Source organism: Galendromus occidentalis, unplaced genomic scaffold (genome assembly GCF_000255335.2).
Source record: "Galendromus occidentalis unplaced genomic scaffold, Mocc_1.1 scf7180000077530, whole genome shotgun sequence".
Taxonomy (NCBI): domain Eukaryota; kingdom Metazoa; phylum Arthropoda; class Arachnida; order Mesostigmata; family Phytoseiidae; genus Galendromus; species Galendromus occidentalis.
In genome coordinates, this window is record NW_003805518.1 from 1981021 (window position 1) to 1997435 (window position 16415).

A 16415-nucleotide genomic window follows, 5' to 3' on the forward strand; every position below is an offset into this window, starting at 1 on the left:
GTTGTGCTTTCCCGCGATAAGAAACTCAATGTATCCGTTTACTTGCATGTCGCGTGAAGCTCCGGTCTCCGGATAGTCGTCTGTCTCCGATTTCGCGGTATAATTCCCCATCAGGGAAAGTATGGGAAAAATCCTTCATACATTGACGATCCCTGGATGTGCAGACCCATCATGCTGTATGTGTTCAAGAATTTGGCTGATGTGCAGGTGGGGATGGTATTTTTTTACAGTTTCAGAGAAATTCGGACTTTGGTACCTCGCCTTGTTTGAAGAATCATTCGGTTCGTCCGTGGTCGCAATCATTCTCTCAAGGGCTCTGGATTCTGAGTATTGAACTCCGATGATTTTCGGTCGCCTCATCCAGAGATTCCTCGGAGTTCCTGAAGCCGCGCTAAGCTGGCTGATTGCGTCCTCGGCCATTATTGCCCGCTCTCTTGCCGAAAAATAGGTTCTTCGCATTCATTTAAAGTCGTAGATTTATTTACACACAAACACACGTCTTCGTCATCACTATCAAAACCTAACAGTGGTTACTCGGTACTGGTTACTCAGAGTCGATAAACGTGTGGTCGGCGCTAGATATTCGGCTGCATTTCGTTATATAATATTAAGATCATTTAAAATTGAGATTGATCTCTTTCGATTCTTCCGACCCTCCATCTCAACACATTTCTGTATGTACAGCTCAGTCTACTCGGTCTTGACGCCTCGGTTACCGACGGGGTATTTTCCTCTCTCAGTACGACGACCGAACAGATGTTCCGAGAACTGGGCACCATCTACGCCGCTACCACCGCCAGTGGAAGAGATCAGCTGCAGGGAGAAAAGAGAACTTTGTAAGACAACTGTTCCGGGAAAAATATCCATAAATGAAGCTCCGCAGTCGGCGGAGCCGCAGATCCGGGATGATGGAATAATTCGTAAGGTGGACTCCCTCCTCAATCACCTGGAATCCGCTGTTGAGCAGCCTCTCGATGGCTTGCAACGAGTTGAGTTTGGCGAATCCGTTCAACGGAAAGCGAAGAACCTGTTTCGAGTCTTGGGAACTCCAGGTCGCCGCCGACGCGGAGCTCTCAATAGGTTGGAGAACTTCGGGGAATACTTCCTCCATGAGAGCGCGGTCGCCAGAAATCAGAACACGTTCACCTGAAGAAGCGAGGAGCTCGATTAGATCTGTGTTGGAACAAAGTAACGAGAGTGCCTCTTGACAGGATGAGCGGCAGATGCCTTTTCATGAGTCGCGTCGTCAATCCATCCAAAGATCAAACGAGATTTCGAAGAAGTCTGGAGACAAAATCTCGCTCAGGAAGGAAAATCAACTCACCTAGATCGGGCGAAATGCTGAGCGAGAGACATTGGTAGCTGTCTTCTTTCGGTTCTTCGAGCCGAGCTTTTTCAAGTCGCGCTCTTTTCGGATTCACGGGAGTCCCGTTCTGTTTCAAAGAACTCCCATTGCTCACAGCCGGATATTCTTGAAGCGCTCTATTCAGTGAGGGTATATCGTAATAACGGGCTTCTTCGATCAGCAGAGCTGTTTCGGAAAAGTCTGTCGGCAAAACCAGGCTGCCGGTGCGTAAGAAGTTCAGAATGTGACGGAACATCTTTCCGTCCCGATCGATGAAGTAGTGCTGCTTCAACGAGTCTAGAACAATGGGAATGGATCCGTTGAACAGCTTACCGAGCCGAGATTCGGGATACCTGGAGTAAAAACCGTGCTTTTAGTAACGAACAATAAAAGCCAGACGAAACAACCATCAAACGATGGATCGATGACTGGCCCGGCATCGGCGAAAGAGTTCGTGCTCGATGATGTCGATGCTCATCGCGAGACTCGTTCGTACATAGTTTTCACCCCGTTCTCCACCGCATCCGAGCCGGATGTTTACCATGATGCTCCCGATAGCAACTCTTGAATTAAGAGCACTCGAGGAAACCGATTGAAGGCTTTTTAATGTCTTGTGGATCTACGTTCAGTCGGTGTGGAGTGACACGAGAGACCCTTCGTCGCTATCGCCGATGCTGTCGCCGCTGCCACTGGAGATGAGAGCGTCTTAAGGGCGTTAAACACGAAAAAACGAAGAGCTACGCCCCGAATTAATTCCTTCACTTCCTCGGCTTTTTCATGATTCTCATCTCTTCTTCTCAAAATCAATGGAAGTATGCTCAACTTCAGTTTTTATCCTCCTATCTACCTACCCTCCGAAACAACGGAGGCGTGACAGCTAGAACAATTGATTGGTTTAAATTTATAAATCTTGGAGAAGATAAAAAATGGCTGTGTACCGGGACCCTTGGAATTCCTGCGCCGTTTACGAAAATCGTAGTTTTTGCAAATGGGAAATCGGTGCATCCGATTCTCGGGTGAATTCTCGATTCTTTTGCACTCCTTGGTGTCGGTATTCTTCACTCCAGGAATGCATGTAGAAATGGATCCGTGATAACGGAATTAGTGTCAGAACACGACCCAAATCGATGAGTTTCCAAAGGTTTCTCCGATCGGGAGCTCAAGAGTATCGGATCCAGGGCTCTTTCGATGAAAAGAGAACTTCCCCCACTCGTCTCACGAGTCTCAGGATTCCGGTAGCCGAAAACGACAGAAAATCTCCTCCCCCTCTCACAGACGCGTTCTACTGACCCGTCGGATGCTGAGTTCGTCGTAAGGTTTGGTAGAGTGCCGCTCATCTGATAAGGACAGAGTTGTTACGAAGCTTCTGTCGCGGCTGATAAACGCACTGTATAATAAAGTCTTAAAACAGTGGGCGGGATGCGGCGGCTGGGTTGACAGATTTCTGTACAGGATAATTATTATTACGGAGCCAACATCGCCAGAATGGAGCTCGCTGTGGATCAGCTAAGGAACGAAGAAGGGGAAGTCTCGGAATCGTATGTGGCTCGCAGCCGAACGTGTCCGGACGTCGCCAAACGTAGGTATGTCAGAACTCGTGATCTGCTCATGGAATCTTCGCCTGCGACCGACCTCTCGGAATCCTCCAGCGGCTCGGAGTCGGGAACCGTTGAGATCATTTATGGGACCCGAGCGTCCCATCATGATTGACATCGGAGAGGTATGTTGCATGATGAGCCAGAATTTCCTCCAAGTACTCGGGGAAAAATAATCCGCTCCCCGACCTGTCGACGAGTGCTACGCTACTTCGGTGCTGTTCCGCCCGCGCGATGGCCAGAATCGAGCCGATAATCATGACAGAGAGTCGATGACGACGGGCTTGATGATCAGGAAGATGAAGAATGAATTGACCGTTCAGTCATCCATATCGTAAAGATTCACCTCGGCCTGCGCCTTCTCTCATACAGCACGAACGCGACCGCCACCGGCTGTGGTAATTACTCGAGCAGAATCCGGCTCAGGGTATCCACCGACGAACGGCGAATCTGTCGCTCGCTCGCAATCAAAATCGAACGGCGTAAGAACGATCGGCAGCACCAATGGCCGACCCGTGCCAAACGTGTGATCGTGAAGACCCATAGTTTTAGTCGTTAATGGTCAGCTCGGGTGTAGTCGTAAGCGGGTTTTATCTCCGAATGTCATATTTCACCAGCCGTGCAGGACCGAAGCTCACATCTGATCTCGGTGAGTTGCCGATCGCTCGCCGGTCCTACGGTTTCCCGAGATGGCGAATCGATCCGGCGACAGGAAGATGGAAACGGCGCGCGGCTTGTCGAGTCACTTTGTAGTTAGTTCTGCCAACCGACGGCCGATCAGCCGGCCGGCCAACCGGCCAACTGACTGACTGACTGGGAGTAGGGGCTACGCAGTGGAACGGCGGCTAGCGAGTCGACAGATGCTTCAGCGTTCTCTATCGATCTACCCACCACTCCGGCGTCGTCAGTGTTATTTAGACAATTTGCAGCTCATGATTTTCTTTCGATAGAGTGAGGTAGTTTGAGGCGCGTAGCGAACGCCGCTGAAGACGATCCTGATTCTGTGGCGTTTTTTTCACTGATTCAAGCGACGCCAGCAACCGTAAAGGCGACGTCAATCTTCCTCGCGTTGATATACTTTCTGCTCCAATCTGCGATCTCAGCCCGGATCGGCTGAGATGGCTGCTCGGAAAGCTAATCCAATCTCAGCCAGCCAGTCGGACACACCCCGCCATCCGATGCTCAGGCATGTTAACACTTAACGAATGAAACGTAATAATTATCACAACATCTGCTAGGACTCCGGAGTTTCGATTCCGTGGCCCGGGACGATGATCTTCGTATTTTCTCACTAGAGTCAGCCATCGTATCGGCTCGCGAGATCGTCGCGATTGTGTCTCTGTGATGGTTCCGGTGGAATTTCTAATCCATCCGCCACGCTGTTGCGTTGTCTCGGAATCGAAGCCATAGAGACGATCTGAGAAGCGTAGGAAATATTAAGGAGGAGCAGTTCCTCCCGAAGTGGAACACTGAAGCGATCGCATCGGTTCGCACGAAATTGTACGTCTCGGAGAAATCGATGCGCTGAAATGCTCGTAAAACATTGTTATCAGCCTCTTCTGTAGCCGTAGGGGCATAAATGGTCATAATAGTGACCGAGACGACTTTCCCGTTGTTCTACTGTTTCTCCTTTTTTTGTACGTATTTCTGCCACGACTTGGGATGGCTCGGCTGACGGCTCTACCGTCCGCTTTCAGTTCCGTAGAGCCGAATGGGACCTCAGGCCCTCATGGTTCTCACGGTCCGAACATTTTGAGCCTCCCTTAAGCCTTACTTAGTTTCGCGCAAATATACAGCTGCTGTGAAAGCAGATGAAAACTTGACAAATCTAAATGAGTCGCTCCTCCGTCGTGCGAAGTGTTTAATTGCCATGTTCTCGTCTTATTTCGGCCGTCGAAAGCCACCGCGCCGTTGACTACGGCTGAGGAATGACATCTTGAACCCACGACCTGCATATTCGTCCCGAGCTCTATAGGATTCGCATAAACGACGTCGCCGAAGGGAGCTGCCACAAACACGAATTCTCAAGCGTATAGCACTGTCGTTCGCAGAGAAGCTATTGGGCATCAGTAATCCGAGTCGGGAACCAATCTGCCGAATGTACTGATCGCTCTTGAAGGCTTGATTTGCGTTGGGTGCTGGCGAGCGGCAGGGAAGACGACACGATTTCACCGATTTTCCCAGAGTTCGGGTTTAATCCCTCAAATAAAAATGCTCCACGGAACGTTTTTGCGTGTAGAGAATGTAAACAACTGATTTATGATCTCCGCGAGAATTCTTGTGTCACGAGATAACGCTGTGGCGCGTGAGTTGAGACCGAGCAAGCACATTCGTTGAGGACCTCTATGTGAAGGGAGAAGCGGGAAAATTAATATTTCCGCTCGCACAATTTGTGTCGCGCGTGTGAAGCGACGCCGACCGACGGTCTGGCTATCGGGGTGCTGGCCCATCGATCCGGATCGAGATCAGATACGACTCCATTCCCGTTGAGGGATTGATGATTCGGGGGGGAATTGAAACATAAGCGAAGTCAGAAGGTACGTCTAATCCCCTAACTCAGTTAGACGACCTGAATAATTTTCAAGTTCACTGGACATTGAGCCCCGAAGTCCGGGTGGGTGTGCTCATTTTTTTTTTATCGTCCAGCCTCGATCTGGAATCATCAGCGTCAGCTCAGGGATGCTTCTCTTCGGGATCGATACGGTATCTACGACGCCCGACGCCGCGACCAGGATATTAGGTGGGAATACTCATCCAGGAGTACTGTAGCTCCGGCGCTGACCACTGATACCTATATTCGAAGAGAACTCGACGACGCATCCGCGCAGATGTCTTTGAAGTGTGACCGGACCGATAGGACAGAACAGACTGCTCAAGCGTTGCCAAATGCGGAATGAAGTTGAGCTGTGTCCCGCCCTCGGGGAAAAAAGCGCAGGAGGAACAAACCGAGCCTCTACTCCATACCAGAGATAAGGCATGAACACACCCCACACAACCTCGCCCGTTGGGAGCTCTTCCCTCGCGGGTCTCGTCCGTCGTAGATACGACAAAAAAATACAGCAAAAACTAACGATGCACCGAATGTGCCAGAGCGTTTTCTCTCTGCCCGCAACGACTACGCTGGATTCCGGCTCTCCTTCCGGTACCTACGGCAGGGTGGGGCCAGAAGATTTTTCGTCAGTCTGAAGATCCAATAAAACTATTTTATTACTCTTCTCTCAACACGGTGGACTTTCTCCCAAGAAAATTGCGAACACCGTCTCTCCCTTGCTCGGCCGGTCAGCGGGCATACGTTCGCTTCTCATGGAAAAATTGACTGAAACACGCATTGACAGCCTCAGCCGAGGGAAGACACCATGAGAAATGGTGATCGGAGTTCGAAAAATTAGCGGTCCTCGTGTAATTAATAAAAATCAAATTAAACTTTAGAAGCGAAAATATCGATTTGATAGGAAACGTTCCTATGTGTACCCGCCTGGCAACGGTCTTCACCGTTCGTCTCCATCAACAAACGTCGACACGTATGAGTCGCCGATCCCTTTGGGATTTTCGTACTTGGTTGAAACGGGAGGGAAATTCAAGTCTGAGGAACGTAGTTATTTGCACGCTCACTCGGGAAACAAATCACTTAGGGATGAGAGTAAGCCAAGGAGATCAGGAAGTTGGGGTGAGACTTCGAAACAAGAGGGAATTTCGAGTTTCGAGCGAACTTTTACGGGTCATGACACTCTGTTCGAGGTTATAGATTCCCCGATAAGCACGTGTCACGCATCAATGATCGGACCTATGACTCCGTACCGACAGCGTGGATCCCGTTTTATTTTTGCCTATAATCAGCTCTTGGGGCTTGGAGCCTGTAAAATATTTGTTCAACGGATAGGAGACAGGAGATAACGAAACTAGAGCAATGTACAGGAATTTGGAAAAATCAGACATAGACTTTGAATAGTAAAGGACCCCGAAAACCTGGCTCATCGCGCAGCTCGTCTGTTTCTGAAATGTGCGATAAACGTTCCCGCGAGCGCCCTTCGCTGTTTACTCGTTCTGGTTTCTCGAGCGACGGACATGTGCGACAGCATTGATGCTGGATATGAAATACTGAGTTGAGCTTGACTACATCAGCAACTCACGTGTAAAAACTAACTTGTGGGCAAGGAACATAAAAAGAGTAGAAGAGAGTCTTGATGAGATCGAGAAGTAGCCCACAAGATAATAATTACTCAGTGACGCACGTGGGAAAGCCTCACAATTAAATAGAAACGCGTCTCTTTCGAAAACTCAATTAAACTCGACTATTTTCTCGGGCTTGTCATTCTCCGGGACGTGCCGCCGGCCGCTGAGAGCCCGTGCGAATGTTCGTGCTCCGGGAGGCGATTTGAACGCAGATGGAGCTTTACCACAAGTTCCTCGAATGCTACTCCTGACAGCTTTCCAAGAAATCGCGCCGAACTTATGGTGAGCGGAATTTATTGCATGGATTCGTCCTCTTCGTCTGTCTTCGTCGAACCACTCTCTTCTAGACCACACTCGAAGAGCGATTCCGCTCGTCTTAATTCATTGCTACCCATCGGGTGCGGAACGAGCCGCTCCCGCCTCCGTCATCGTCGCAGACCACAATGATGTTATGCAAAGTTGATATGCGGGCATCTCCGAAGTGATTCTCAATGATTGCTAATATGCGTAATCGACAACAAGCATGGCGGCTCGCTAGGGAAGTCAGCCAACGCGAAGCTTCCTTCGCTGTGCCCCGATGGATCTGAACAGATATTGGATGAAACCACGGCGAACACCATTCGCACTGCCTGAGGGTGTATCGCAGCCTTTGACCCTTCGGCTCCCCAGTAGGTACGTACAGCTAGTCCGTCGAAGACATACCGGTCCCGCTTAATTCGTGCCTGGTGGGCAAGCGATTTTTCTCTGCTGGCTTTCCTGCTCCTCTCTTCCTCATCAGTCTTAATCCTATGATGAGGGCTGTAAGTTTCTCGCAGACCGCGTCTGGGGCAAGTTTTTTCTCGGCACCCATTCAGGTAATTCATCGGTAACCGAACGAAGGCTCGAGGTTCAGTCACGGAAATGAAACGCGGCTCCAATGAGCGCTTCTGAACTTGATAAGCGCTCGAACAATGCTCGCCGTAGAATGTCTCACTCAGCCCAGTGAGCCAGGACGCTCTTTGAAAGACCGTCATTCGATTACAAAAACAGTACAGAGCCCTGGAGCGACGTGTTGGCAACCGCCCGCAATGCTTGCGGAAATTCCACCCCATCATCTCCGAACTGTTTATGGACATTTGAGCTGGGACTCCAGTGATGCTGTCGTCCTGGCAGTCCTTCACAGCTCGTAGACGAGGTCGAAGGTCGAACGCCACCGGAACTTTTGGTGTCGACATGACTCGAGTTCCAAATGCGCTGACACGCTGCCTGACTCGCTTGACTACATTGAATTACGGACTAGAAGGAGCTTCTTTTCTCAAAATTAACTTTCGCCGGCGTCTTCGAGGCGTCTTGGATCGTCGGCGAAGCGATGCGACACTGAATCTCTGACTGATTATTCGAAGATGGATCGATCCGGTGGGAGTTTCCCGTATCATCGTAGAATCGTTCGCTGATTGATTCTGATGTCCGTCGCCATACCACGGTACCAATTTCCATCAGTGAGCGGAATCGAGAGGCCATAACAATCGATACACGAAGTCCCGATTCTGCGAAAAGTACTCATTTCGGAACTTATGTAATCAGTTCGACACGACCACTACGCACGCGGTGCACAATCCATGATGCTTGTGTTGGGCTGCTGGTTTTGTGATAGTATAAATCCACAACCCGAACTAGGAGCCGAGCGACCGGAGAGGAAAGATTAGTCGTTCTGGAGGAGAAGCCAAAGGCTAAGCTCCTCTTTTCACGGTTGGAGCGGCCACCGAAACCGCACGAAACCGCTGCAAATCTTCATGCGACCCGTTTTCCTTGACTTTTTGATCAGCCCGAAATCCATGCGTCGATATTCGACCCGCAGAGGTCAAGCCACCCGTCGTCACCCTGCAGCAATGACTTTTGCTCGAAAGCGTCGTCTTTGATGTCGTGTTTTTCCTTCCCCCCGCCATCATCAGGCGAATCATCCCGGGCATCAACATGGGCGAAACGATGAGGATGTTCATCAGCATTTTATCATTGTTGTTATCCTCCCGTGTCCGCAACTCGAAACACCACCATCCGTATGCCGAGAACCAACCGCTGAAAGGTAGACCGTGCTGGAAAGGCAGACAGGCAAGCCGGTCATCAGAAGTGGAGTACTGAAAACGTAACGCCCATGTCTTCAAGTCAAAAGAGCTACGATCAGGCAGGGAGCAATGTCGTGATCGCTCCGACGAGCGGTCGCGCACCGACGTCGTTTCTGAACCTCGCTTCAGGATCGCTTCGCATGAGGACCCAAGTATATTGAGCATCACTCTCCACTCTCATCCAGCCGCCTCACGAGGTTGGCTTCGACGTTACTTCCCCGTTTACTGCTCTACACGTTCGTTCTATTGTTTGACGCCTAAACGGAATTTTCGCTTCTTGAAGAAAGGAAGCTCTTCTTGGCTCAGTTTACAACTACTGATTCCAACCCACAGCACGAGGCCAGAATGAGATGACCATTGTGCCCGATATACCGCCGCAGATGGTTATAAACTATTCGGTGCTCCCAGTGACGCCCGGACAGCTGCTGAATGCTCTAATTTTCGAGAGAGGAAGACGGGAGACCCCTGTCATCTCTGTCGAGATATAAGGCCAGTTTATGGGACGTAAGGAGTCGGAAGGGAAAAAATCGCGATCGAAGGGGGAACTCGGAAAACCTAGGGAAATTGGGAAGGTTCCAATCCAGGAGAGCCCACGCCTATGGGGGGTATGAGGGTTGGGGGGAATTTCTCCCCTCTGTACAGAAGATCTGATCATCATCCCTACGTTGCAATAATCTCCCACCTTCTGGCGATGCAACCTGATTTTTCGATCGGGGACAGACAAGTTTACTCACTTGGTTAGGGTTTCTAGGCTCGAAGTGTATATCGTCCCTCCGACATCGATGTGCACCGGAGCTGTATAACGCGAAGCCGCGGCCACGCACGGGATTCCTGAGATTTTGGGAGGTTGAGCCGCCGACGAATACATGTCAGGAGGGGAGCCACCGGACGACCCTACCTGAGCCGCTTGCGCGTTCGCGTGGGCTGCTGCGGCTGCCGCCATCTGGAGAATCTTCGGATCCATCCATGGGTTTCTGGAACAATTATGGCGCTGTTTATGGATCAGGTGGAGCTTCACGAATGAGCATTCCCTTCTAGAGCCTCACGCAAACACTTTTCGAACACTGCCGACCAATCAGTCGTCGAGCGACTTCAATTCGGCTGCAATTGATGCTGTCGTCGTCCATTCGATTCGGCCGCGCCGTCGCTTCTTACCGCTGCGGCGGCTGCTGCTGCTGCTACTACTACTTGTCTTAATCACCACTCTGCCAATAAACAAACTCGGCCATTGGAATGGGAGCCACTCGATGTAATTGAAGCTCGAATCAATTCTAGAGAGAAAGCGGGATTGCTTCAAGCGGGCGGACGACGTTGCCAACAACTAGCTGATGAAGTCATACAATCATCAGAGCAGAGGAACCGTCAAGTGAAGAACGGGGACGACGACACGAGGGATCTCAGTCGACTTCGGAAACTGCCGATCAGCCTCGAGAAGGCTAATAGCTGATTTGGTCATCGGGAACGATTAGCTGAGTTATTAATGAGCCTTGCCGGGCTGTCTAACAATCCACCCAGGTGTAATGAAGTTGTCCGAGGTGCGGTACTGACTGTCTGAGTGAGACTTCACCTTAGAAGAACAATCGGGTCCGAAGATACAGCCAAGACAGCTCAACTCCTCAGGGTGAAAACGAGATGATTGATGCGACCGCTGTACAGGCGAATCCTCGGTCCTCCCTCGATACCGTTTCGGCAGCAGATTAAATTGTGACGACCACGACAAACCGATCCAGCGATCATGCAGGTTGGGATTGAAAAATTGGAGCACGAGGGAGCTCGAGGGAGTCCGAGCGAGCGCCGGATCGCTGTGGGGACCACTCCCGAATTTCGGAGAAAAAGCCGCACCGAAAATTTCGGCTGAAACTACGAGAATTTGGCGCGGGCGCTAGACACATCCTTCTTCCTGGCTCATAGCCATTATCTGTGAGCTACCCTTTGGTCGCTCCTGTCGGGCGACCGATGGGATTGAAAGCGGTTCCATCGGGAGCCACTCGAAAGCCACTCCGATCTCGCGCCCGTGAGCAGCAGTTTGCGGGAATAACCGGAAAACATGTCCTCTCACGATTAATTGCTTCACACCACACTTCTTGTAAGCATAGCTCTGCTCTGAAATGCTCTCACGTCGGGAGCGGCGTAATCTCCTGTGCAGAGGCAGGCTGGAGGAACATTGTGAAGAATAATGCTTTCAGAAAATTCATCTAAGAGGAAATTTTCGGTGCTTGGAGAGCCTATGTGGCGGTCCCCATTGCTTTTGTCAGCTTGCTCGATCCCGCTTCTGCCGCGTAATCTTGGTCTCGCCGTGAGACTCTGGCAAGTCAGGGATTTCCATTCACTAGCTTGATGGATCGGTGAACGACAGGGGAATCTCCAGCCGATTTGAATTTAGTAATTATTGTAAACACGATCTGTCGTCGATGTAGTCGATCTCGCACATCCGATAATCTCATTTAACACTCGCTGAAGCATAATAATCGATGATCTTCGATTTCCTCTCAGGCTCTTTATGCGATGGTTTGACGGAGTAGAAGCGAACGCCGTCGATTTTTTCGAATTTCTGTAGTCGTTGGCCTCTTAATCGGTCAACTCCGAGCGTTTGAGGTAAACGACGCAGCCGATAAACATAGCGGTGCGCGTAGCATTATTTCTACCCGAGCCTTACGGCTCTGTCGGAAGGTCGCATACAAGCGTTGCCATATTTGTTAAATATGAGAAAGCGAGCATTGTTCGAGCGCCGCTACCGTTTTGCTCCCGGTAATTCGTTTCATTGTTATCTCGGCAGTGGACTGAGAAAGTCGCGGTCGCCCCCAGGTGCGACAATTAAGTTTCGGTAAAGGGAGAAGAAATAGAAGCAGTGAATTTAAATCACGATTCCGCCGTGAGCTCAAACTTTCCTCGCTGCTTTCTAGATTCGTTGACGAGACCCCGTTCGCGATGAAACAAAGCGAGCTTTCGTGGTTTACTGCTTGCCGTAAGCGCGCTCTGTCCCCGGTTTACCATTCGAGCCGAAAAACTCCGCTCAGGAACCGAGGGATCAAGGCAGAATATAATTAGATTGGACAACGTCCTGAAGTTCGCTCTCGAGCATGTCAGACGGCAGAATGGTCGTGTCCGACACTTGGTGCCTTCTGGGATCATCCGCTGAGCTCGTCCCCCTCTTCATTTCTGCGGTTCCTCCTTCCGTGAGGTCATCCGTAGGAAAATAATAGTAATGGATCGCCCCTCGCAGTGTGTCAGCATCGGTGTCTATTTTTCTGTAATGAATGCTAGATTCGTCATGAGGATCTTCCCGAATGTAGAAAATGTACCAACCATCACAAGCGAGCTCGATATGAAAATGGGGAATGCCGACCATAGATCATTGTTTGGCGGTGAAATAGCGACTGTTACATGGACGGTCGGACGCCGCTTGAGTATTCCGGACCGGATTCGAAATATCTTGTCAAGGAATAAAAAAAGAACCGAAGCGGATGAAACGGAAAAATCTGTTCCGCAAGGGAGATAGTTTTATCGGCATCGGGAACTCGAGTGTTCCAGAGAAATCCGAGAAAGGAACCCTCGGGATGATCCTTCTTCCGCAAGTCTGCTAGATCAGCGACTGGACGCAAGTCGTGTCTCATGCAGTTCCGACGAGAGTACTTGGCCTTTGTCCAGATATGTATCGGATATTCCGCTACCTAGAAGTCACACCGAAAAATCGACGAAGATCAAGACCGGACCTGTACGGCTTCCGGAGATCAGCCATGGCTTCCGAATACATTTTACCTTCTTTTCTCTTCCGAGGGAGGCGACACCCGGTCTACAAGTCTGAACTGCGACTTCCCTCGTGGTTTTGGAACAGGCAGTGAAGAAGAAATGGAGCCAAAAAAAACTACCAACACGACTACCCTTGCGATGGAAGGAAAATAGTGACGGCGTCCACTTCGTTTCAATTATTTTCTTTCGGCCATCTCTTTAACGACATTGGTCTTGCCGAGGGCTTGACCTTCGGCTCTTTTTTTCCCCATGTTTTTGATGTTTTCGAAAAAAATCGTTCCACTCTGAAATTGAAGCGCTGTCGACCGATTGTCCGTTTCGGCACCGATTTTATCGGAAGAAATTCACAAAATTCACGTCGTCAACGAATTCGATGTTTTTTTCGCAGAATGCTCCGTGTGCAATCTTCCTCACGCGCTCTTGACTCAGGGGGGCGCACGTGAAATTCATACCCGAAGAGGCTCCTCGAGCTGTGTGAAAATAGCGGCAGGAGGCTGAGACCGGAGAACTATTCATCTTGGCGATGGAGCAGATGATTGTTTGGAACGATGGATCGATCGATGGAAGCGGCACACACACCTCACTAATAAGTTCAGACGTTGGCGGAGATGCCTCGCTTTGAGTCGAGCTTCAAGAGTGATCGGATAAGAGTAGGAGTTCCTCGGGGCTCCGCCGAGGGCAATCGATGCTATCGGTGTGCCGTTTTCGCCCCGCGGACATGTGAATATTGTATTAGTCGTGGTGAACGCAGAGCCTTAGGCTCTAGGCGGGCCTGACGTACGAGTGGGAGACGCAGCGTGTGGACTGGGGGAAACGAAACGAGGGTAGCACCTGGAGGGGCATTCGGGAGAGAGTCACTCGGGGCGGAAGACGACGACGGGGGCAGGGGCGATCGTTCCCGGCCTGTGCGCCTCTGGCGACATACTTGCCTGAGTCGACTGAAGAGCGGAAATTGAACGTGTTGCTCTGAAGATGCCCCAAAAAGCAGTCTTGATGCCGCCGGTTCCGAGTATCACACACGTACAACGATTGTGCACACTTCCACATACAGCTCCAGAAATCCTTGGGCGCCGCCCAGGGCGTTCATCGAGCCTAATGTCGTTGCTCAGTATCCGGACTCTGAGAGTCGGTTGCCTGCTCTCTATGGCTCGTGAGGCGAATCGCGAGATTCAATCGCCGCTCCATTGCATCGATTTTCGGCGCGAGATTTTCAATAGAACCATCCGCTCAGGGAAAACGGGAAAATTGAAAAAATTATGACTCGCGAGAGAAGTCTCTGCCAGGTGATGAATCTCGCTCTGAGTGGATCTATTTCCCGCGGAATCACTTTTGAAGGCACTGTAGTTTGAACGATTTACAACGAGCGGCGTATCCGGTCACAGCTTATCGGATATCGGCAACAGAGAGCCATCCCGACAGAGCATCTGATGAGTTATTGAGTGATATTAAAATTACTTAGCAGACTCAATCATATTGGTGCATTGATAGGGAAGCGTAGCAGCTTTTCCAAAACCGTGGGTGTCGTGAGCCGGCCATAAAATCGAGCAGATGCCGTGCCGCTTTAACCCGATCAAGCCGCATCGCGGCAGCGTGAAGGGTTCAGCGGCTTCTGGCAGCGGCTCTGGAAACAAATCATCGATCCTCCGTGTCGATCTGACGAGTCGAGTCGCCTCAGCGATTGAAAACTTGAGAGCCCCGACACCGACGGAGCATACAGAGCCCAAAGGACGGCAGTAAACGGTCGCACCGATAGAAACATCAGCTAGCCTTGGTGGTCCTGCGGTGTGTGATGCCGCCGTCAAAAGCACATGCAATTATTTCGCCGTTTCATCTTTTCGTCGCTACGGCATCTTCCGTCGCTGCCCCTTCCATGATCGACTTGTCGGTATAAGCGACAATCGATGTTCTGCAATATGCATGGTGCCGCGTGGAGAAGCCGCGCCTGAAGGATCGAGCATTGAACGAACTAAGGCGAGTTCTCGAGGGATTCCCAGTCAAAGTCCCGCGTGTGACGATGAGAGCATGAATTCCATTTTCAAGTTTTCGGAGATTTCTGCTATATTCGGGTGATTCGGGAATCGGACCCCCAAGCGAGGAACCCGATCTCGACCATTATGTTTTCCGTGAGCTCTTTATGAGTCTGCCCTCGCCTTCGAGCGGATAGTCGATCTTCCCGTACTGAAGTCGGCTCCCGTGGTTTCAAGGAGGATCGCCAAGATCGCGATGATCTAACAAGTCGATACTCCTACTACCATTGAAGACCGAGCGTGCGTAAAAGCGTGCAGCCGATGAAAGACCCGAAATAATTATCGCTCTTCGCTCTCTGGACATATTGGATCGTGTAATTATAGCCGCTGCCACGGAAATTCCGTTGCAATTTACGGAAGTCTGGGCCAGCTCCATGTTCGGATATCGAGTACTAAGGCACCCGGTTTTCGTCTCGTTCGTCTCATGCTTGCCTCTGTGCGTCAGCCAGGCTCTCCACACCCTTCGTGAACATGCACGCGGTGAAGGATGCTCGTCAGCGATCGAGGATTCCTGGCGCGGCGTCAAGGGACCATTTCTGATTTGCCCAGGGCAATGGGGCAACGAGGATCGGGGTACCCACTGGATCGTGTGGAACGCCAGAAATACCATCTCAGAGAGGTTTGGTAAAGGACGTTGATATTGCCGAAGTTTCTGCCATCTGGAGCTCAATTCAAATGACTAAGGGGAAGGTACAGCACGTACAAGAGAGTTTTTCGACAAACGTACGGTTGTCTTGAGGGCTCGAGCAACATCCCGGATACAGGTGTCCGTGCTCAGATTTCCGCTCGCTTTTTTCTTCAAAATTGCTCTCGGGGATCAAATTATTAAAATGAAGTGATTAAATCTTACCTCGCATCGAGGGATCGGAGGCAGGAATTATCTCTCATCATTCATCTACTGACGACTAAAAAACTTCATTCGTCGTCCCCGTCTCAGCACCGAAACTCTCGGTAAGCCGTTACCTTCGTGGATTTCGAGTCATGCCCGACCCGAAACTGAATATCATTAAGCGATTTCCCGGGAACTTACAAGCATTCTGCGTCTGCCTGTCCCGCAACGATCTGCGGCGGGAGACACCTACAGTGAACGGAAGCAAGATTTTCGGTTGACTGTGAAATTCTGTAGTGACATGCTCTCCAGCGGAGATACGCTCTCCCTGGCCTTCGCGGACTTTCCGAACTTCGGTTTCTCATGGAGTCAGCTTCAGAGTGTGGGAGCCGACGGCGCCCTGGCTCGGACAGCGATATGCTGAGGCTCCGCCCCCGCTCGTGTTACCGGGAAGTTCGCGTAAAAAATCTTTCCGGGTAGTGATGAAATTTAGGAATGCATCTCCACAATCTGCGTGGACTTAGACCGCGAGCGAAGAAAGAGGATTATCGGGGACAGTTTGACGCGTGAGAGGGATCCTCTGGGTATCTCTTG

The 16415-nt window shown here is 50.6% G+C and overlaps 1 protein-coding gene across 1 annotated transcript in view; it reads right to left on the reverse strand.

Moving 5' to 3' along the window:
• Positions 1-690: 690 nt before the first annotated feature.
• Positions 691-16415, reverse strand: part of LOC100898665 (BTB/POZ domain-containing protein kctd15-like) — a 38891-nt gene continuing 23166 nt past the window's right edge. The window contains exons 3-6 of the mRNA XM_003748423.1: positions 9950-10189; positions 1325-1698; positions 947-1146; positions 691-813 (exon numbers count right to left, since the gene is read on the reverse strand). Coding sequence (XP_003748471.1) covers positions 691-813; positions 947-1146; positions 1325-1698; positions 9950-10189 — 937 coding nt within the window. The remainder of the gene's footprint in view (positions 814-946; positions 1147-1324; positions 1699-9949; positions 10190-16415) is intronic.